This window comes from Polypterus senegalus, chromosome 4, assembly GCF_016835505.1.
Source record: "Polypterus senegalus isolate Bchr_013 chromosome 4, ASM1683550v1, whole genome shotgun sequence".
Classification (NCBI taxonomy): domain Eukaryota; kingdom Metazoa; phylum Chordata; class Cladistia; order Polypteriformes; family Polypteridae; genus Polypterus; species Polypterus senegalus.
Window position 1 is genome coordinate 241,832,812 of NC_053157.1, and position 23,156 is coordinate 241,855,967.

Genomic DNA, 23,156 nt, shown 5'->3' on the forward strand with positions numbered 1-23,156 from the left:
ATTGTGGATACCATTGGCTGATCCTGTACAATTTCCTTTCTTCTGAAGGAAAATGTCAACTCCATCTTGGAGTTTAAGACACTCAGGTTAATGTCTCTCTTTTTCACCACTCCCTCCATTGATGCCCTTTCATTCTCAAGGGTTTCTTCATCTAAACCAACAGGATGGTCAGGGAGGCAGTTTAGTTCAGATCGCCGGGGCCTCTTTAGGGAATTTCTTGACAGATACTGCCTTGAATGACTATTTACTGTCATTTCGGTGCATCCAGCATAGCGGAGTTTCTGACGATAATTTGCAATTTTAAACTTTAAAATTAATTTTCCATCCTTCCCATCCAGTATCGGATGCTGGAGCTTTAAGACAGGGATGTTTTTCTACTAAGGCAGAAGCTACCTTCTCTAGTTCAGAGTCCTTGGGATATTCTTTGTATGAATATATTGTTTCTGCCAACTTATCAAAAAGATGCATTTTAATGTCTCTTGAGATATTTAGGGTTGTGAAATGTCTTTTAAAATTTTCATTGGCTTTCTGAAGCCTTAGCTCTACATCGAAGGAGAATGAAGGTATTGGAAACTTGCTTGGCCACTGATCCGACCTAGATGGAGAGGCAGAAGGTTGTTCTGAACCTGACAAGGCTGTTGAGGAAGACGATTTGGTTGATGACACGCTTGCAGTGTCCAGAGTAATGTCGGACAAGTCGGTATCCTCTAATACTGTGTTTAAAACAATTTCCCAATGAAGTTTTAAAGTAGCTTTGTCTGGTGGCAGCTCTGTGATGTCATGGAAGTTACAAAGCTGATTGTTGAAGTCAGGGTCTTCATACTGAATGACAAAGCCCTTCTCTATTTGTAGTTTCTCACAGTGAATGGTGTAAAGTTCATCCATGGTGGATAGGGTAGGAACAGACAGTTTCCTGATGTTGTCAGGAGATATAATAACCTGAAGCAACATAGCAAGCTGTGGGAGGGCAGCAGAAAGTGTTTAATATTCCAAAAAGATAAAATATTAACAAAGTAAAAATCTCTTAGCTGATAACATGAGCTTTTCACCAACTCTGTATGCAGCGAGTGGATAGAAATCATTGAGATCCTGTGGATTCACAATGGCTACGTCACTGTATGAACTTTTAATAATCTCATATGCTCTGAAGTGTTCAAAGTACCACGAGGTAAGTCTCTCCACTATGAAGGAGACCTCTGTACCCAGAATCACAATACTATGAATTTGACCAAACTCTGGAAACCCATTACAGTCGCCAACAGACCAAATCATTCCTCTTCTATATAAAGTCTCATGCAATGTTACATTGCATTAGAAGTCTGAAATCTTGGCCACTTTAAAAGCTTGTTGTCTTTGAAGTATTTTCCATCAAAACATGAACAATACTGACCTTGTATGCTCTCTCTGATTGGAAACATTTTCTCAAATATTTCAGGTCAATCCAAAAAAGTTAGCAGAGCCTTTAAATGAGGAATGTAAATAAAAGTGCATTTCTTTACCAAATACGTATTCAACAGGTTCAATTACACTGAAATTGTTCTTAAAATATACACTGTCAATGATATGCTGACAGGCACTTTTTGAAACATGCAACTGTGCTTACGTGTAAAAAACAAAGCTGCAAGCTTGTGTTCAAGCATCTCCTCCTCTACAGATTCTAAGCTTGAAGTCTGAGTTTCACTTTGCATTTCATCTGCTCCACTTAGCAGACTTTGTGATAACGATGCAGCAAATTCATCATCTATACTATTTCTACCATAAACAGATGTTTTAAAGTCATGGAACATGCAGTATTTGTGCTTCTTGGTCTTGTGAGCTCTGAATGTAGAGTGGTTGTCACTGCTACAATCACAATTTAAAAATGGACATTGAACCCTCTTCATGATTTTGAAGATGTCTTCCCAAATGACGAAAAAATGCTGCCTGGGAGCAAACATCCTTAAATTCACATATTTCACAGGAGAGTGTGGCATTTTCACTACACTTGTTTGATTTACGATCCATAGATGTGTTTTTAAAGCTCCTGTCGTCTTAAATGTACAAACATATTCTGGATGTAAACGGGGAAAACCATCTCTACTGGCTTGCCAATGATTAAGCCTGTAGTGTTTAAACAGGATGTCTTGCTGTTACGTGGAAAATTTACAATAGCGGCACTGCATTGACTTTTGTTGAGAATTAAACATCTGAAATTAAAAACAAAACCAACAAAGTGTTATGTATTTACAATATTATTAAATAGTATATGTAAAGCTTCAAAACTAAAAACGTAGTAGTACTTGCATTAATCTGATGACCGACAAAGAATGTTGTAAACTAAAGTGACCGTTCACTCAAGGCAGACATACCCGCTGTTAAAACTTGAACATGCATCCAACTGGAGAACTGCATAGATGTGTTACAATTTTCTGAGAACGCCACACACATTAAAAAATGTAATAGTCGTATTAAATTAATCTATTTACAGTTTTGCTTTTTTTTTTTTCTTTAACTTCGTGCAAAGCATTTTGAGCTACACGTTTTGTTTTAAAATAATGTTATTTCCGTGTGTTTTTGCGCTTTGGTGCTCGTGGGTTTATGTGTTTCGGTGTGTTATTCAGAATGTTGTGTTGAGCAATGTGACCTGTGCTTCGGTGTAATTGTTCTGTTACTACGATGGCATTCATGACGATTGCAATCCTGAGGATACGTCGAGGACAGAAGCAATATCGGGCACGTATGAACGTAAAGCAGCTTTCTTGTATTTTATGAAAGCGCGCTGTCTGCCAGAGGATAGTTATCTGTATAAGTAGCCAGCATAGGGTCACCACTTTTCCTCAAAATATGCATGTGATATGCAGGATACATAAAATGCTTGTTTCACGCGGAGACTCGGGGGTGGGGGAAGCAGCATTTCACATTTAAAAATGCACGGCACTCCTCCACGATGATATAATGGGCCTTGCAACATAACTCATTTTACTGGCGTGTAATGCATTCACTGCCGTATGCCAAAATAATGCAGGAAACCACTGCTGTGTTAACACACTCTTACGGTAAGCCGACTAAGTCCCGTAACGTACAGGTTAAAGAACTGTACAACCAATTCTGAAAAAAGCATGAGTTTAGACAAAGGATTTCAAATAACTTAATACGGCTTACTAGCAAATGTGGCTGAAAGCAGACAGTAGCTAATCGTGGAAGTGATAAATTATGGAATGCAGAGGTGTGTTAGAAAAGGATTTTAATTTAAAATATGTTCAGAGAAAAAAAAATGAATGTTACCTTGTAAGCAAGATTCAGTTTAGTTTTCTTTAAAAATTAATGTTCAAAGTATATTTTAAAAAGTTCAGGACAAAACGACTTAGAAAATGACTGATTGGCTGACTGAACAAAAGGAGTTTTCATTAGTAAAAAACAAATCTCACATAACGAAATGTACAACTTCACTTATACCCGATAATGTATGACAAATTCTTGCAAAGAAATTCACTCCACAAGAAGCGCATGCCCAGAAAATGAAAAGTACCAGTATTTTGCTCAGCAAACATTTTATTTTTTGTCAGACCTGAAAAGCTGACCAAGTATAGAAAAATTATTTCACTTAATAAAATATGTTTATGTTGAATGGCAAAAATGACATACTCATCCAGTCAACGCCTTTTTCTGTTTTAGGACAACATTTTTTTCTTAATAACCTCAAAATTTCCTCTCTTGGATTTTTTACAGTGCATGTTCCCCAATCACATTTGGAAATCCTGGGTAATGAGAATGTTAGGCTGATTGTGAGATTCTTTATGGAATTGTGGTTGTTTTTGTCTGTGTACCTGCAATGGCATGAAATGCCTCTTTTATTATTTGCACACGCAGGTGTCCAGAAAATGCTATGAAAACCCGAAGGAAATATTTCAGAGCCCAACAGACTGTACGAATTGCCTGGCAAACTGCACTTTTAGATAGATTTTCTACATTACCTACGGTATATAGAAAAAGTGCCACTTGCAAAAACCTCAAAGCAATGCATACTGTCTGTGTGGTTGTGAGAGCCTGACTTCGCCTAGTTTGACTTCGAATATAAGGTGCTAATAAATATTTGAGGTTCAATATTCCCCCTCGGCTAAAGCGGTATCTTTTGAAAATAATTTCCTCCAAGAGCAATAAAGGATCTTGCAAATTGCGCAAAACCCTCTCTATATGAAATTCTCTTCATATAATTTGCGCACCAATATCAATTGGTCGCTCATTCATGAACGGCGAAGCTATGACTGGATGAATTTCACGCACCGTCACTGATTACGTGTGTAAGCTAATCCTTGTTTACACAGAACAGACCTGCTCCGAACAGGTTTGAGGATTAGGATGTGTTGCTATGACAACACTTCCAGCCAGAGTTTTGAAAAACCAACAGACTCGTCGGGCCAAATCGTCAACAATTACATCCGGCTAAACGAGTAATCTACGTACGAAAAATAGTGGATAGTGGTGAGCCCATTAGGGCTGTTTGCATCCAACCAGATGAAGTCATAAAAATGTGAAAACTGCATAGCTCAGCAGAGCCGCGACTCGACTATTATGGGCTGGAGCTAAAGTGTCTGTCCTCATTGTTTAACACTAGAATTACCAGAGCCTACGAAAAAACTCGTAGGTCCGTCCCACCTTAAATCGCTTCTTAAAACCGTTCTCCCCTCTCCTCCATCGTCTTTTGTAATCTAAATGTGCTGATAAAAGAAAAGCTGCAAGTAGCCTTCTCCCAGTTCATGCCTTGATTGATTATCTGGTAGTGAAGTGGAGTTTTAGAGTGGAAATAATAGATCATTATTTCACGTGTGTTCCGTTTCTACAGTAATCTGTGTACACACATTGTTAAAACAGAAACGTTTTTTATATTGTAGTAGTAAATGACAAAATGTAGGCATAAACTATATAATGTATGAAGCCTGAAGTCCAAATAGCAAAGAAACACTTTCACAAAAGGTACAAATATAACTGTACAAGTGCGCTTTTATTCAAAAATATAACTGCAGAAAAAACGCCGCCTTAGCATGCCACATTGACACATACTTACTACAGCTAGCACGGTAGCGTAATGGTATCAGCCGCTGACTAGTAATCAAAAGTTTTTGAGAACTGCTGTTGTTCTTACTATTTTAGAATAAAAACATACATTTGATGTCGGTGTGTAATTAATGATACTTGTAAGGGTTAGTTTTTTTTTTTTATTATTCACTTTTCATTCCCTCAGTCGTGTTTTAGGATCCTTCCCTACCCCATACCGTACACTGCTGTTTTCACATAAAGACACACTGTAGCTCTGCAGCGTACTTGTGACTGCATTCTCGTACCAATGCTTGTGAACTGAAGTGCCTGCATGCAGTTTTCATGGCATTACACGTCTATTTTTTTTGAGCATGTCCGTGTTGCTCAAACACAGGAACATATGTTGGTGTACAAGTATAACAAAACAAGTGCACTTTTATTCTAGACTGTAAGTGAAGAAAAAATAAAGCAAGTTACAGTAGGCGGTTGATACGACAGCTTGCGTGGTGCAATGCTAAGAACTGCTGATTTCCGATCCGTGCTATATAAAATCATCACATTCAAATATTAACAATTCCCACACACCCTTCCTACATTCACGACATGTGTACTTGTTGCAGTGTACACAGCTCTCTGTGCTATGGTTCCTATTACACTGAATGAGCACCTGACACTGTACTTTCTTCCTATATATTAATAACATTCGAGTATAGCGCGTCTCCAAATAAATCACATTTGAGTTATACCGTGTCTTTATGTGAAAACAGCAGTGTCCGATGGGGGGGTGGGGTGGATCGTAAACACGACTGAGAGAATGGAACTGAATTTAAAAAAAAAAAAAAAAGCTAACCTTTACAATTATCATGCATTTACATTGCCTCTTACAGACTGACTGAAATAAAATGTATGTTTTTATTCTAAAATAGTTCAGTACATGCAATATTATTTGAAAACGAATGGCGTCAGATGAGGCGCATATTCAAACCCGATCTGACGCTGTTCGTTTTCAAATAAAAATGCATTAGTGCGATGATGTTTTTACATATATTGTCTCTTTCATTCATCTTGCGGTTTGTAATCAGTGACCACGTGTTTTTTTTCCCCGATCTTGCCAGCTCGCACATGTTTCTGTTTCTTTTGTACTCCAGGACATGCAGAGGACAGAATAGTACAGAGCAGTAAGTTCAGCGCTATATGCAATCAGACAGACAGATAGGCAGAGAAGGCACTAGATATATAAATAAACAGGGAAGACACTATGTAATAGATATATAAAAAAACAGCTAAGGGGATAGATATATAGATAGGTAGAAAGGAAGCTCCTATATAATAATAAAATTACTGTTATTACTATATAGATAGACAGGGAGTTCAGGCAGGCTGAATGGCAAAGGTTAAAAATAAATACATTTTCCCCCCAACGGGGATTTGAACTCGGATCTCTTGAGGTACAGCAAGTCTGCGGCGCTTTAAGTGACGAAATCTTACCAGCACCCCACGGAAGCTGATGGAAAACTCTTGAACCTTTTATGAAAGTGTTTATTTGATCTTTGGCCTTCAGGCTTCACACATTTTATAGTTTATGCCTACATTTTGTAACATTTATTAGTAAAATATGAAAAAGTTTCTGTTTTAACATTGTGTTTACACAGATTACTGTAGAAACGGAACACACATGAAATGTGTGTGCTCCAAATAACAATCTATTATTGCCACTCTAAAACTCCAGCACTTCACTCCCAGATAATCAAGGCATGAGCTCGGAGAAGTTTGTGCACGTTCTGAGTCGGTGGGGGGATGGAATAGCTGGCTGCTTGCAGTTTGTTTTTATTGGCACATTTACAGGACAAAGGAGGCTGGCGGAGAGGTGAGAACAGTTTTAAGAAGCGACTTAAGGTGGGACGGATCTACCACTTTTTTCGTAGACTCTAGTAATTCTAGTGTTTAACTGACAGTGCCGCCTCCGAGACCTTGGTGAGCAGATTCTGATGCCCATGTTTGTGAATCCCTGTTGAGCCCACTCATATCTTGCCCCTCAGACCCTCGTGCCACTAGGTGGTCTTTAGGTACGATTCCTGCTGAAGTCTCTTTTTAAAGGGCATATCCATCTTGAGGTTTCCCACCTTCTCAAATGCTCCTTTTTCTTTTCCAGCTGCTTATCTCTTCCTGTTTTGCCGACTTGGCTGATATCTCCATGATTTCCACACACAATTCCCATAGTTGCAGTTCATTAGTTTCTGGTTCAACTTGCAGATTATCCACACCTGATGTGTCAATAGACCCTTCTGTGTCAGCAGTGCTGTCAGGATCAGTAAACTCTAAGTTTTACCAATTTTGTTCTGCCAGCCCAATCTAATACTTCATCTGTATGCCACCATCACTGCCCACATTCCTCACAGTTTGCCCCTTTTTTAGACAAACACAATGACTCCGTCTTAACCTGTGAGTTTGCTCAACTTCAACATCTTCTACTGGGACTGAAGAGTTTAGAGTCTCCTTCTCATCTCCAGTGTCTTCATTATCGGATGTAGTGTTAGATAAATCTCTCTCTTCATCCCTCTCGCTGCTGGTGGTATGTCGATTGTCACCTTTACTGTTGACTTTACGTAGTCTAGAATGGTGGGCCCGTCCAAGAGCACCTCCACGTCTGACACATTTCACAACTCCATCCTGTCCAATGACATCTGCAGGTCCTTTCCATTCTGCACAGTCCACTCTTTTGTCGTCCACTTTGTCTCAGATTTATCATTTTCAGAATTAACCTGTCTCTGGAGTGCTCTCCGTATTTGGTCTGAAAACTCGGCTTCAGTAAATGCTCTTCTTGGAGTGTGCAGCGCTGGAATATGTGCTCCACTGACACACTACTAGTGGTACCTTCTAGGGCGGGTGGGCTGTCCACGAGAACACAAGGTCAGTGGATTACAGCCAAACACCGGCTGATGTGAGCTGTACTCAAACAGTGGCAGTTTTTGATATGGGTGACATGGGCCATTGACCAGTGTGGCATCATGGTGGGGACGGCATCTTGGGCATCTGCCAGAAAAAAAAAAATATATATATTTTATGTGCGCGCTCATGCTGCCCCGACATCATGCCAGCAAAATTTTTAGGATTTCATGGGCATTGATCGGTTTTCTATTGCCCATTTGCAGGGAGTAAGAGCGCCCTCCATTGGCGAGGTGCGCTTGCTGCTTGCCGCACAGGGAGGAGAGGGGTGGGGTGGTGGGGGATTCTCTGGCTGGCTGGTGCGGCATCTAATAACCAGCTCGCAAGATAAAAACAAACACAGAAGCACCAGACATTATTATATAGACTTATAATTTGCACCAATGTGTTTTCTCAATTCTATCACACTCATATATTTGGGAAGTGAGCACGAGGGCCCTCGGTGTGCCTGCTGCTGCTGTGTTGAAGTCTCACACACAACCTGTCGAAAGGGGAGGGGGGGAGCGGGGTGCTTCCAAATAAAGCACATTTTATTCATAATATTGTCAATCCAAGCCCATTATGTCACAATTAATTTTTCCTGGGTTGTGCGAAATCGCAAAAATCGTTAGATGGGCGCTCCTTGTGCGAGCACCATAGAGCAGAGTACAACAAACAGGAAGAATAAATCCGCCTGTGTGAAGCTGACGCCAGCTCAATGAGTGTGCTCTCTCTATTCTTTATCACAGGTTAGCAAATTCACCATAATTGGAGTGCACATTACAGGCTTTAAAATAGTAAAATATCGTCAATGAGATTTTGAACATGTTGATAAAATGATTTGAGTTAGTAAGAGTGTTTTTGTATGGATATATATGTTTGTGTGCAAACTTAATAATGCAATTGACTCGCGTAGTAGAGAGTGGTAGGCGGGGAAAGTTAACCAGAAATAATAAACGGACTGCAGCTCTGAGAGAAAAGGTTTATGTAGTTGTTAGTGACCTGGTGAACTGATGACTGGAGATGGTACTAAAGTGAAAACTCTTTACACTATAACGAAATATTCTGGTGCTGTATAAATGTAAAATTTGATTTTGTCTCTTTTTGACATTACATTTCCAATAGTTTGTTTTATTGCACTGATTTTGTTCAGTCTTTATTAGAACGCTGAGGGTAGGGGTGCTGGGGGAGCACTGGCATTTGGTTGGGGCGTCAGAGGGAGTGTTTGCCCAGGGCACCAAACAGGCTAGGACTGCCCCTGCCCATAAATATTGTGCATGGTATTCTTTACCATTAGTGCCCTGTGGCACTAATCTGGCACTAACCAGTCACATCCAGTATTCTTTATCACTTTCTGTATAATTTCTGTGAGTGTCTGATTGTGTATCTCGGGTAGTCCATTACCCCAGGGACTGTATGCAGTGGTGGTCTTTGTTTCAATGTTAATATTCTCTGCCATCTCTCTGATTCCCCACCATTATCATTAAGTAGTTTCTGTGGAGCTCCATGTACTCTTATCTGAGAACGAATGAATGAATTGTGTCATAATTTCTGATGGTCTCTTTGTCTTTACAACACTTCCTGCACTGAAACATGTGAAGGTGTCAATGATGTGAAGATCTTGTCCTCCTGTTTGACATTTATGTCACTCTGTAGCCAACAAAGCCCTAAATATGACCCTTTAATAGACCTGCCATTGCTGTGTCCAAACATGATGGTGCCGTGTAGATAAATTGTTGCATATCTGCACGGTGGGACTGAAACGTATGGCAATCCCCTTTAATGAAGGTCTGCAGGGCACTTTGATCACATCTGAATTGTTTGATTTGTAATTTTAAACTGTGAGACAGAGTAGGAAATCAAGAGAAAAGTGTCTTTGAACCAAACCTCATGGAGGGCACTGTGACCCTGAAGTGTGCTCATTATTTTTATTGACTTTATGAAATTAATTCTATACTTTTATTTTTCACAGGACTTTCCCATTTCACTTGTTCATACACTGAGGTGTCTAATGGCCTCCAGCTCAGGGCTGTCCATGTGAGAAGTGAATCTCCGAAGAGAAGGACAGACAATTAAAGAAAGTGAAGAGTTTCCCACAGAGCATGGCCTCTGCCAAAGAAGATGGCGTGGATGAAAGAACGGTGGACATTAAAGAAGAGGACTGTGAGCGGCTCACACCAGAGGATGTGTGTGTGAAGCTGGAGGATCACGAAGAAAGAATTTCAGTTTTTAAAGTGGAGGAGGAGTGCAAGGGGGTGACTGCTGCCATTAAAGCTGAGGATTTGAATGATTTCATTGTTGGTCTTGATATTCAAAAGCATGAAACTGAGGATATTTTCAAGCAAGGTGCCTGTGAAGAATCTCCATCCAGTTTACATCCCTCGTCCACTAATACAGGACGACTGTCTACACACGAGAATTTTGCAGAGCTGAAATTCGAGTTATTAGAATCTGAAGAGAAAATCACCGAGGGAAATGGGAGAGAAGGAGAAGAGTCACCTGGGAGTGTTGGAATAAGTGAGTAATGTGATTAAATATAAAAGAAAGAGAGTGTTTATAATTTCTAATGGTGGGCACTTTGATGATTCTAGGGGATTGAAATAAGAGTGGAAAACACGGTTCATTGAACTTGGATAAAGACCACCTGCTCAGGTGAATGATAACAAACAGTAGGTTACCTAAAAAATTATAAATTAGAAAATTTGGGTGAATAAGGAAAGATCTAAAGTGTTGAGCACATGACTTAAACATCATGAGGCTTTGACTGAAGCTGTGACGTATGTTAGGCCAGCAGTGCATGACGTTCAATGAGAATATCCAAAGTCATACTATGTCACACTATGCGACTCTTCAATTCCACCCGGGGGAGTAAATGCTAACATTAATTTTATTTTAATTTTTTTCATTTTTTTTCATTTTTATTACTATTTAATTTAATATTGTTTCTTTGTATCAGTATACTGCTGCTGGATTATGTGAATTTCCCCTTGGGATTAATAAAGTGTCTGTCTGTCTGTCTATCTATCGTTAAAGACATTTATATTTCTTAAATTGTGTGTCAATTAAGGTAGAAATGACCACAAAAAGAAAGAAATAAAAATCAAATCCTCATCCCTGTACACTAAATCAGAGTGAATTTGCTCAAGTCAGTGCCCACCTAATATGTGCCTCATCTTTCTAATGGTAATCTCGTGCACTTTGACGTTAAGGGTGACAAGAGCTACCTGTACGAGCCATGAGGACATTCTTTCAGCATCTTGTGTTCCGCTGTTAGCCTGAACTTGCTGGGGCAGCATGGCCTGGACAAGTTGGCAGTGGTTTGAAATCTTCATTTGGGGATGATCTTGGGCCCTTCGGTCTCCCACAGTCACATCGGGTCAATTTGGAGTCGCCACTCCACTTCACCTGCATGTTTTTGGGCATGAGGGGAAGAACCAGAATAACCAGAAATGCCATTCAGAGACCCTGTGTAGAACAACTATGGGCAGGATTTGACCCCAGGACACCTGAACAATAAAGCAGTTGTGCTAAACACTGTGCCCCCTAACACAAGCGGATATATTTGTATGTTTAGATTTTAGGTCAGATTATGTTCTAGAGGATGTAAATATCATCACATATATTACAATTAAGAAGAGAAAACCCAAATTCAAACACATTATTGGGTAGGAAGGCTCTGATCAGAGTTTTAAGAGCTGTTATTGATGACCCATTATATTAGGAACTGCTAATATTAATAATATCTTTTTTTTTCTATTCAGAATAATATACTTATTTTTAGCTATGGATAATCTTCACATTCCATAATAAAGTGCTACAGCATACACTAAGAATATTTACCCATAATTCACACATATCCATCCATCCTCTAATCATACTCCAAATTTCTAATCAAGTAAAATGTTCAATTAGATATTTGTAGCCGTAGACTCTAGCAAGAAGAAAACGAGACAGTCTTGGTGACCTCTTTAGGTTCTTATCTAAGATTATAAGCATCTCTGCATGATCTGAGGACAGTCTGGTCCTCCTGTCATCCACGACGTGTGCTGCTGTACTGAACAGGCCCTCGCTGTCTCCACTCATAAAAGGAGGGCACAAGTAGGACAACGAATTTAATTGGTCGTCCAGAAAGCCAGTGGCCCAGCATCTCTTGTAGTATAAGGTTCATAGAGGTAAGGATTCACCTCTTATGCTGCCGACCAAATATCATTTTTATCTTTATTGACAATTTCTTCATGCATTCTGCAGTTCTGTTGGCAGGGGAGTTTCTTTGGCTCTCTCGGCTGTCGGCTGTCACTATGAGTGCGTCTGTGTGGTCGAGACACCGGCATTAAGCAGTTTATGTGTTTGAGATTTGCAATCATCTGTGAAATACGTGTCCTTCTACCATTGTTTAATTTGGGGGGAAAAATTATTATGATAATAATATCTGTTACAGAATTTGTAGCAGTATAATGACTATTCACACTCAAAGCTTATTATGCGTCATTATTATTATTTTATTTAGGTCTAAAAACTAGGCTCGTACCATTCTACCCAACAATCCAATAAGAGGGGTGATTCAGTAAAACTCTGCATCCCTTTCCTCCCATCTACCTACACATTCACTGAAAGGCTAATAAAAGGGATTTTAGTCAAAATATCTAATGCCTCAATTAATTCATTATACAAATAAATCAGTCATCAAACACTCACTAGCTGTTGGAATCGTGGATCTAAATGATCTTGAAAGTGACATCTTCCAAGACTGAAAGTGGCTGGTTGTCCAGGCTTACGAATTCCACTGTTTTGATGTCACAGTAAGTCTTTGGTGTTCTTACTGTCAGTATTATAAGGTTGAGTTTTCTAAGTGCTGCCATTATTGGAGGCCAAGTGAGAGTATGTGACTGAGCTAGACTAAGCTTGCTGGTCACCTCAGCCTTTGAACAGCTTGTTATTCACACCAGTGTGTTGACTTCTCAGATGCTGAATAAGGTTTGTATTGTTGAAAGTGTTAGCAGAGAATCCTCCATGAGTGACTTCTTTCTGAAATATATATTACAAACCACAAATTTGTTATCTCATGTTGTAAGAAAATAAAACTGTTAGACCAGCGAGGAGTGTTTGTGTATTTTGGTAATGTTGGAGATTTGTCTTGCATGCTTTTTATCATTCAAAATCAGATATTAAGATCATCTAATTTGCTCATTATTGTTCAAGTCATTTGCAGTGAAAATTGACTGGTTTTATTTTGTGATCAATTGATCAGATCAGGTCTGTCTTTCACATGTAAGAGAAAGGTGGAGAAGTTGAACAGACAGCAGTAGAACATGTGAAGACCTCACACAGACAGGCCAGACCATAAATGGCACTTCAGTGTGAGGAAGAAACTCCAACCAGTGTGCCACCACTTTACTTGTACTGTTTCATTTATTTTTAAAGGCAGGTAGTGGGTTAGAAATTTGGATATCAAACCCTGAAATTGCAGGTTCAAATTCATCTACTGACACCATGTGATCATGAGCAAGTCATGTGACCTGCCTGTACTCCAGTTGGAAGATCAAGAGAAATGTACCCAATTGTGTCTCAAATGTTGTATGTCACCTTGGATAAACATATCTGGATAAAATATAGTTAAAATGTTTGTGTTATTTCAGATGTACAGAAGAATGGCAGCTTCTCTCCACCTTCATTTGGTCAGCCCTCTCTTCAGTACAATGAGAAAGGTATGAAGAAATCAGCAAGAGGATCAGAGAACCAGACAGCAGTCTTTTTGCAGTGCAGTTCTCTCCCTGCTACTGGAGCAACACAGACAGAAGCCATCAAAACTGATGAACAGCAGGTGGAGAAAGAAATTGAAATTCATACTGGAAAAAATTGTTGTTTGGAATGTGGCAAACAATTTAAACACAAACGTGGTCTTAATAGGCATATGAATATTCACACAGGAGAAAAACCTCATTACTGTTCAGAATGTGGTAAGTCATTCTTAAGGAAAAGCTATCTTCAGAAACACAGAAGGATCCACACAGGAGAAAAACCTCATTGCTGTTCAGAATGTGGGAAGTCATTCTCAATGAGAAGCAGTCTTCAGAGTCACAGAAGAATCCACACAGGAGAAAAACCTCATTGCTGTTCAGTATGTGGTAAGTCATTCTTAAGGAGAAGCAGTCTTCAGAGTCACAGAATAATCCACACAGGACAAAAAACTTATTTTTGTCCAGACTGTGATAAATCGTTCTCAATGAAGCGCAGTCTTGAGTCTCACAGAATCATCCACACAGGAGAAAAACCTCATTGGTGTTCAGAATGTGGTAAATCGTTCTCACGTATGGACAATCTTCAGAGGCACAGAAAAATCCACATAGGAGAAAAAACTCATTATTGTCCAGAATGAGCCTAACAATTTTCTGACAAATGCTGTTTTCAACGGCACACAGAAATTGATACTGGAGAAGCCATATTGCTGTTCTCAATGTGGAAAAATGTTTTAAACATTAGCTAATCTCAAGTAAACACACAAACTCCGACTCAAGCGAAAATACAGTATGTATGCTCTGAATGTGGCAAATGTTTTACAAGCCAGAAAGGTCTTTATCCAAATGCCCAAATCCATACTGATGAAAAATCTCATTGCTGTTCTGAATGTGAGAAACGATTCTCTTATTTAAGGACACTTCAGTGCCACATCAGAACTCATATAGGATATAAACCTTATTGCTGTCCTGAATGTGATAAGCATATCTCCCAACAAAGCACCATAAAGAGTCACATCAGATGTCACACTGGAGAGAAACCTCACCTTTGCTTGGAATGTTGCAAACAATTCTTACGTCTCAATACTCTGTATGAGCATACGACAAGTCATACTGGAGAGAAGCCTTACTTACAATTGTAGTGAATGTGGAATGTTATTCTCATATAATAATTATCTTCACAATCATAAAATAATTAATTCTGGTTAGAAACAAAGCTGTTCTCACTGTGGCAAGCTTTTCTCAGATAGCACGACTCCTAAAGATCACATGAGAATTCACTCTGGAGACAAATATTATTGCTGTCCATAGTGTGGCAAATGATTCTCACATCCAAACACATGTAGGTGCCACAGAAGGATCTACACTGGAGAGAAGCAATACACGTGTTCTGAATGTGGTAAAGTGTGCTCTTCCAGAAAAAGTTTTCAGAGACACACACAAAGTCGGATTGAAGTAAAGCCTGTCCCAGAAATGATAAATGATCTTTCCATTGGATCCTCGGGCAAAAAAGATAATGAAAAATCTTCTGAATATGGTAAAGGACTCCAGTTGAAAGTAGCTAATAAATACATGAGAGTAGTGGAGAAAACGCACAGTAGCAAACGGATCCTAGATGTAAGGTAACCTCAGAGCCACTTATGAATGCACACTAGAATACAACACATTTCACAAACGGCGAGAATCTTCTTCAACAACTTCTAGGTGCAAGAAAAAATCTCATTGTTGCCCTAAATGCGGTTAACTCTTTTCAGACAGCAGTGGCCTTCATATTCATAAACGATTGGCCTACTTGCGGTAAGCCCCTTAGCTGTTGTGAATGTTGAAGTTGTCCTCCTATATCAGCCGCCTTCAGCAACACTTAAGATTTCTGGAAGGACTCAGAAATGGTACTGCCAGGACGTCAGCCATACAGGGACTGATCATCTCTGCACCAGTGCTGTGACATAAGATGGTGAACAATACAAACACCAGACAACAGAATGAGGTAGCAACAGTACTGTGCGGTGATGATAACTTAAACTGCAGAGCACAACTAAAAATTAATAATAAAAAAAAAATGGAAAACTCAAATCAAGTCCACAGTGCAGTGCCAACTACCAGGATGTGCCACTGACAACGAGGGGAATATTTTTGTTTCGGAGCTTTGGAGATGGGGCCTTATCTGAGTAGCAATGAACTTGTACCATCTGAGAAAGAAAGAAAAAATCTTGTTACCTGTAATGATTATAAGTAGTTTCTTCACAATACCAAGGACTGTATTTTGAATTAATTATGCTGCAGAGAGTTATATGATTTATTATTTGTATGTGATTTGTTCTTCATTTAGGTAGAAATAGAATCAGACTTGTGCACAGAATAAGGGACTAACTTGCATTCTTTGACGAGAAAATGCTGACCTCTTCATACTAACAGAACACCCTGTGATATTATAAAGCAGTAGTGACCTGTTTCTGAATTCTTTCTTAAAACTATTTGAGCATATTTCTGAAAACTGTGAGTTCCCCGATAACCTCTTTATCTGAAAGAAGCAATGTACACATTCAATTCAGGAAGTCGTAAGCTATTATAATTTATGTATAACCTCAAAATGAACTGCAATATATATATATATTATTATTACACAAACTAGATATATTGAGGGAAACCCCACGTTTGCCTGCAGGCTATCTGATCTGACCAGTCAGTGCCACTGAGCTAGTGGGAGCTGCAGAATCTATGACTCACCAAGAATAAAGAAATTGTTTTTTTTTTACTTAAAATTGGTGTTTGTCTTCCATTATGTCTGACTCTTGGTATCCTGTACGGGGACAGAGACGGCCAAGCGACTCCCTGAGTGGGATCGTCCAGAGGACCAGCAAAAGGACTGATTCCGGCCAGATCGGGAGGATCAGCTCCAGAAGAAGTTTGGACTGGCCTGCCTCATGCAAAATTTAATGTAGGAAAAGGCTTGCAGGTAAGTCCGACTGTAACACCAAATGCCGGAGGACCCTTTCAACATCTGCAGATACATTTTTTAACTAACCCTGTCTCATGGGTATAAATATTGCTTAGTAATCATCTACGTTTAGTCACGCTGGGTGGAGGCTTTCCCATTCTGGCACGCAGATGCCAAGTCTGTGTCCAAAGTGCTAGTTAAAGAGAAAAAAAATCATCCCACATTTGGGGTTTGCCACAGTAAAACTGCCTCACGTTGTTCACTCCATCTTAGTTCAGGCCAAAACCTCACACCTCACTACTGCCAGGGCAATACACTATTAAAATGTACTCTGTACCCTGTCAAATGTCACTATTGAAAGATGCTCCACTTTGAATCGGGCTACCTTACTTCTCACTGAGGGAGAGGGGGAACCACACGACTGCCATGATGAGAAAACAAAGGTCCTGAAACCCAGGCCGGACCTCCAGGAAACTCCACTAGAAACAGAAGTACTTTATGTGGATGGCTGTTTCTTGTGATTAGACAACGGGACATTCTCCACCAGTTATTCAGTGGTCAAAGGAGACAACTTACTTGAAGTAAATCGAATCACTTCTAGATTAAGCACACAAGCTGTTGAGCTAATAGCTCTCACCCGAGCCTCCCAGTTGTCCAAAGGGAAGGTCATAACCATTTACACAGATTACAGATATGCCTTTGGAGTCTGTCATGATCATGGGGCATTATGGAAATTAAGGGGATTCAAAACCAGTACTGGAAAGCCCACACAACATCAGAAATTAGTGGAATCCCTTCTCAAAGCTATAACAAAACCATCAAAACTGGCAATAGTTAAATGCTAAGCCCATATTGGGAAACAAGACCCAGTCAGCCAAGGAAATGAACTGGCTGATCACTTTGCTAACCAGGCCGCCTATAATAACACACCAGTCACTTTATTCTAACAGAAGGATGACAAAGACACTGATAATCAAATTATTTCTTTACAGAGCGCCGCCACTGACCAAGAAAGGATAAGGTGGTCCCGAGAAGGATCCCTCTCTGATGGAGTCTAGACCCATAAGCAAACTAACAAACCATTCCTCTCAAAGGCTTCTTTTCCAGGAATGGCAAAAATTGCACACGGCCTGGATCACACAGGAAAAGACGCTATGACTCAGGATGTCAAGCCACATTGGGAAACCACAGGGTTCTAAGCATATGCTGAACAATTCTACATACTGTGTGCCCTATGTCAAAGGTACAATATAGGCAAAGGAACTCGGGTAAGTCCTGCTGTTACCCCGAAACCAGTGGGTCCATTTGAGCATCTTCAAATGGACTTCATTGAACGAACATCGTCCAAAGGATATCAATACTGCCGTTTGATTGTCGATGTGTTCTTTCGGTGGATTGAGGCTTTTTCTTCTAATGCAAAGGCAGTGGCTAAAGCTTTAATAAAAGAAATTATTCCAAGATGGGGAATACTAAAGAAACTGCAGACCGATAATGATACCCATTTTGTGAAGTTCTGTAATAAATGAACTGACTACTTGGTTCAGGATAAATGTACATCATTACCGGAAATACCATCCTCAAAGTGGAGGTATTGTAGAAGGGTGCAGTGGTATCCTAAAATCAAAATTGGCAAATATCTGTGAGCAGACAAACATAACCTGGCCAGATGCTCTACCCCTGGCCTTGATGGGGTTGAGAGGAAGGACACATCGGCAGTTGGGACTGTCGCAATTTGAAATTTTAACTGGATGCCCCATGATCGTTGGCATGGTTATCAGCAATGTCACTCTGCATACTGTGGACAATCATCTTCTCTTCAGTCTCCCTGAAGGAAGTCCACAAATAGGTTTATCAGGCTTGGCGGACCAATCCCCCACCGACAGAGTTCCAGATGCCCCTTGGAACTGGATACTGGTCAGGGACACCCGATGGAAACATTGACATCAACCTCGCTGGAGGGGACCATTCCAGGTGCTGCTATCTGCACCCCACATGCTGTGAAGGTTGAAGGACTATTTTCTTGAATGCACGTCTATCACTGTAAAAAGTCGACTGAATCATTAAGATGTTATTTTTTTGGACTTTCTGTTTTGGGACTCTGTCAAGGGATCATTCCCTTTTTCTTAGAGGATAATCTGCGATATAAGTGGTTCAAGGTTACTGTTACACAATTAAGAACAGATTCTTGTTATGTATGTGCACTGCTAAACCTTTTTTTATTGTGATATTTTTATGGATCCACATAACCTTCCTGGTTGTCCTTTCAAGTGTATCTTAATATCAGGAAGTAAATGCTAAAAATGCTCCTAACTGAAAAGTGAGGATTGTGTGTGTTGTGTTCAACAACAGTTGCTGTACCTTTATTCCTAATAACACTGCCCCTGACAGTTCCTTTACCCGTGCTTTAGTTAGCCTCACCTCCCTATCTATCGAATTAGCAGAAAACTCAGGAACACCTGACTCTTTCAATGATCTCTTCCAAAGATTGGTTCGGTTCTTGGGCTGGTTGGATTAAAACTATTCTCGTAACTGTCCTTATTTCTCTGACATTTTTCATGCTCTTGAGGTGCTGTCTTATCCCGTGCATCCAAGCCCTTCTACAAAGGTTTATTAACGCCTCCATTACTAAGGCTTATATCCTCAGCGCTGACCCTGACTCCCAATACACACCTTTTCTTCCATCCCCTGACCCTTTTTCAACTATGATGATGCAGAAGTCTGATTATTTAATGTGCACATTTTACGTGCAAAGGGGGGAATTGAGAAAGAAGAAAAACATTATCAACTGTAATGACTATCAGTAGTTACCTCATACAGAAAGGACTGCATTTTGTATTAATTATGCTGCAGAGAGCTATGATTTTTACTTCTATATGAATTTGTTCTTCATTTAGGTAGAAAAAGAATTAAGCTTGTGCACAGTTTAAGGGACTAACTTGAATTCTTTTTTGAGAATATGCTGATCTCTTGATACAAACAGAACACCCTATGATATTATAAACCAGTTCTTATAGTTTCTGAATTCTTGCTTAAAACTAAAAGAAGCATGTCCCTTATTGATTAATACATAAGGATTTATTAATCTAACCAAACAAAATATAATGAAGATATTAAAGCTACAAGAATGTAATCTCTTTATAACTAATGTAATGGACTATAAGAAACTGCTTAAATTGGTCTTGTGTGTATACTTAGAAGGGCGTATATCTTTAGGATTGTGAGTGCCCAGGTGGCTCTTTATTTTGGTAAAAAAAACTCTGTATGCTCCTGAATTTAATAAATCAGGATGTAACTGTAACTTACAGCAATCTATGTATGACCTCCAAATGAACTGCCACGTCTTTTTATCTTTGGCTAATGAATAAACTACTGTAGGTAATATATTGCACTGAGCTGGTCGGAGGGGAGGCAAATTGGGCTGCAGTCTCTTTAATACACCAAGAATAAAGAAATTGTTTTTTATTTTAATTTGGTGTTGTTTTTCACATTTTTTCGACTTCAGTGTTCACAATAGCAACACAACAGCAATAAAAGCCACTCTCACTATGGATGATGAAATACACTGTCTCGACCATATTGATGTTTGGAGAGCCCTGCGCAGGGTCAACCCATGGACAGTTGCAGGTCCCAACAACATACCAGGGACTCAGAGACTGTGCTGACCAGCTTACAGTTGTTCTGACAGACATCTACAACATCTCCCTAAGACAAGCCATTGTTCCTCAGCGCTTCAAAGCCACTACCATTATTCCTCTGCCAAAGAAATCATCAACATCATCACTGAATGACTATCACCCTTTAGCACTCAAACCCATCATGATGAAGTGCTTCGAAGGATTAATCAAAAATTCCATCACATCCAGACTGCCTGCTACATTTGATCAACTTCAGTTTGCATACTGCCCAAATCGCTCCACTGATGATGCCATAGCAACTGCACCCCATCTGACACTGGCTTATCTGGAAAATAAGAATAGTCATGTGAGGATGCTTTTTATTGTCTTCAGCTCTGCCTCCAATACTGTCATCCCACAACACCTGGTAAAGAAACTGGAGCCACTAGGCATCAGCACCCCTCTATGTAACTGGTTATTAGACTTCCTCACAGACACTCCCCAGACAGTACGTCTTGGAAAAACACCTCTGAGACTACCATCATGAACACTGGGGTTCCACAGGGCTCTGTTCTAAGCCCCCTACTGTTCAACTTGTTGACTCACACCTGCTGTGCCAATTATAACTTGAATCACATCATAAAATTTTCAGACGACACAACAGTAATGGGCCTCATCAGTAATGACGATGACTCCGCATACAGAGAGGAAGTCAATCAACTCATTGCCTGGTGTGGAAAAAACAACCTGGCACTGAATGTCAACAAAACAAAAGAGATCATCGTTGACTTCGTGAGAAAGCACATGCCACACCGGACACTTACAATCCATGGAAACAGCGTGGAGTCAGTGAGAAGCACCAAATTTCTGGGAGCGCACATTACAAATGACCTAAAATGGACCACAAATACCACTTCTCTTGTCAAGACGGTACAACAGCAACATCATTTTCTCTGAAGGCTGGAAAGAGCAAACCTTCCCTATCCTGCCCTCATAACTTTCTACAGAGGCACTATAGAAAGTAAATTGACCAACAGCATCTCAGTTTGGTATGGTAGCTGCATTGTCGCTGAATAGAAGATACTTCAAAGAGTGGTGAGGACAGCAGAGAAAATCATTGGGTCCTCACTCTCATCTGTTCAAGAATTACCATATTCACGTCACTAGAGTAGATCCATTAAGATCATAAAGATCCCCACACCCGGCACATGGGCTGTTTGAACTTCTGCCCTCTGGAAAACGTTACTGCAGAACGACCAGATTTAACAGGAGCTTCTTCCTCCAGGCCATCAGAATACTAAACTGTGTTAAATAACCTTGACCTTTTATTCTCTTACTTACTGTGCACTTTATTACCACAAATAGGTCTTAAGTTTACATTATATTGTATTGTAATATCGTACAATATTAAATTTTCTATATCTATACTAATAAAAGGCAAAGCCCTCACTGACTGACTGACTGACTGACTGACTGACTGACTGACTCATCACTAATTCTCCAACTTCCCGTGTAGGTAGAAGGCTGAAATTTGGCAGGCTCATTCCTTACAGCTTCCTTACAAAAGTTGGGCAGGTTTCATTTTGAAATTCTACGCGTAATGGTCATAACTGGAAGGTATTTTTCTCCATATAATGTAATGGAGTTGAGCTCGATGGCCGTGGGGGGGCGAAGTTTCGTGTGACATCATCACGCCTCCCACATAATTATGTCAACTGACTCAACACAATACGTACTAAACAAGGAAGAGCTCCAAAATGCACTGAAGAAAACATGCATTATATAATTGAGATGGCAGCGAAACAATAAGAAGCGAGCGAGTGACATATACAACCATATTCATGAGTGCAGCTACTTCGGAAACAAAGCACAGTGTAAACCTAAAGTTTAAATTAAGTTCATAGACAGGCTGCCGCTGGCATTTGTCATGCCCACGGGTAATGCGGAATACAAGTTTAATGAGAGGACGCAGGATATAAACAAGAGTTTTGATCACTTTGTAACTAAGTTAAAATTGCAGGTGAAGGGCAGTACTTATGCAAATTCCGAGAGACTGTCTTTGTGGGGGGATTGACAGTTAAGGCGGGTGGGAAAGTCACAACATTATTTCCCCTCCCATTCACTTCAGTTCGCTTTGCCCTGAGCTCCTGCCCAGCTAACGCAGTCTTCAGGAACCAACTTTGTGACGCTGCCACCAAATACTCCACAAGTTAATACACACTGAATCCTCCAGGCACTACTTACAAAAGGTTACATTGACAATTTTTAAAATGTTTCCTTTTCTTAGCACAAGCACAGCTGAGAAGCTTTGATGCATGTGCTCCATAACGCGTTAAAAAATAATGTAATTAATCATACTTTGCATTCCAACCAAAAGGGAACTTCTGGCAATGCATGATTTCCTGGTACACCCATTACATTGATGTACACATCAGAGCTACAAAAATGTAACATTCGGAAGAAAGCGTTTTGCTACGACTGATTGGAGGAAAATTTCATTTCAAAAGACTACCCGACGGAAGCTTTGATAAAAGCGTGGTTTTCTGCACACACATATATATATATATATATATATATATATATATATATATATATATATATGTGGATGTACTGTATAGGTATATATACTGTATATATGTGTGTATATGTATATATATGTTAATGTGTGTGTGTATATATATGTGTATATATATACAGTATATGTATATATATATATGACAGCAACACTCATAACAATGACAATGTCAATTACATTAACTATCATGTTACGTTATTTTTAAAATTTTTCCTTTTCTTTTTCATAATTTCTTTAACACACTACTTCACCGCTGCGAAGCGCGAGTATTCTGCTAGTTGTATATATTATGTATAAATATTGTATCCATATAGTGCAATATCACAATCACTGTGAAACGATGTGCAATATTT

The 23,156-nt window shown here is 39.6% G+C and overlaps 1 protein-coding gene across 2 annotated transcripts in view; it reads left to right on the plus strand.

Moving 5' to 3' along the window:
- LOC120528350 (zinc finger protein 397-like) overlaps window positions 1-18,228 on the plus strand; it is a 39,218-nt gene extending 20,990 nt beyond the window's left edge. The window contains exons 2-4 of one of the 2 annotated variants that reach the window (XR_005633495.1): window positions 9,914-10,458; window positions 13,578-16,632; window positions 17,607-18,228. Coding sequence is in view for 1 of the 2 variants with exons in the window: in XM_039752492.1 (XP_039608426.1) it covers window positions 10,044-10,458; window positions 13,578-14,317 (1,155 nt within the window). In the remaining variant the exon portion in view is untranslated. Of the gene's footprint in view, window positions 1-9,913; window positions 10,459-13,577 lie in introns of both variants that reach the window. The other variant, XM_039752492.1, reaches the window with a different exon arrangement.
- The last annotated feature ends 4,928 nt before the right edge of the window (window positions 18,229-23,156 follow it).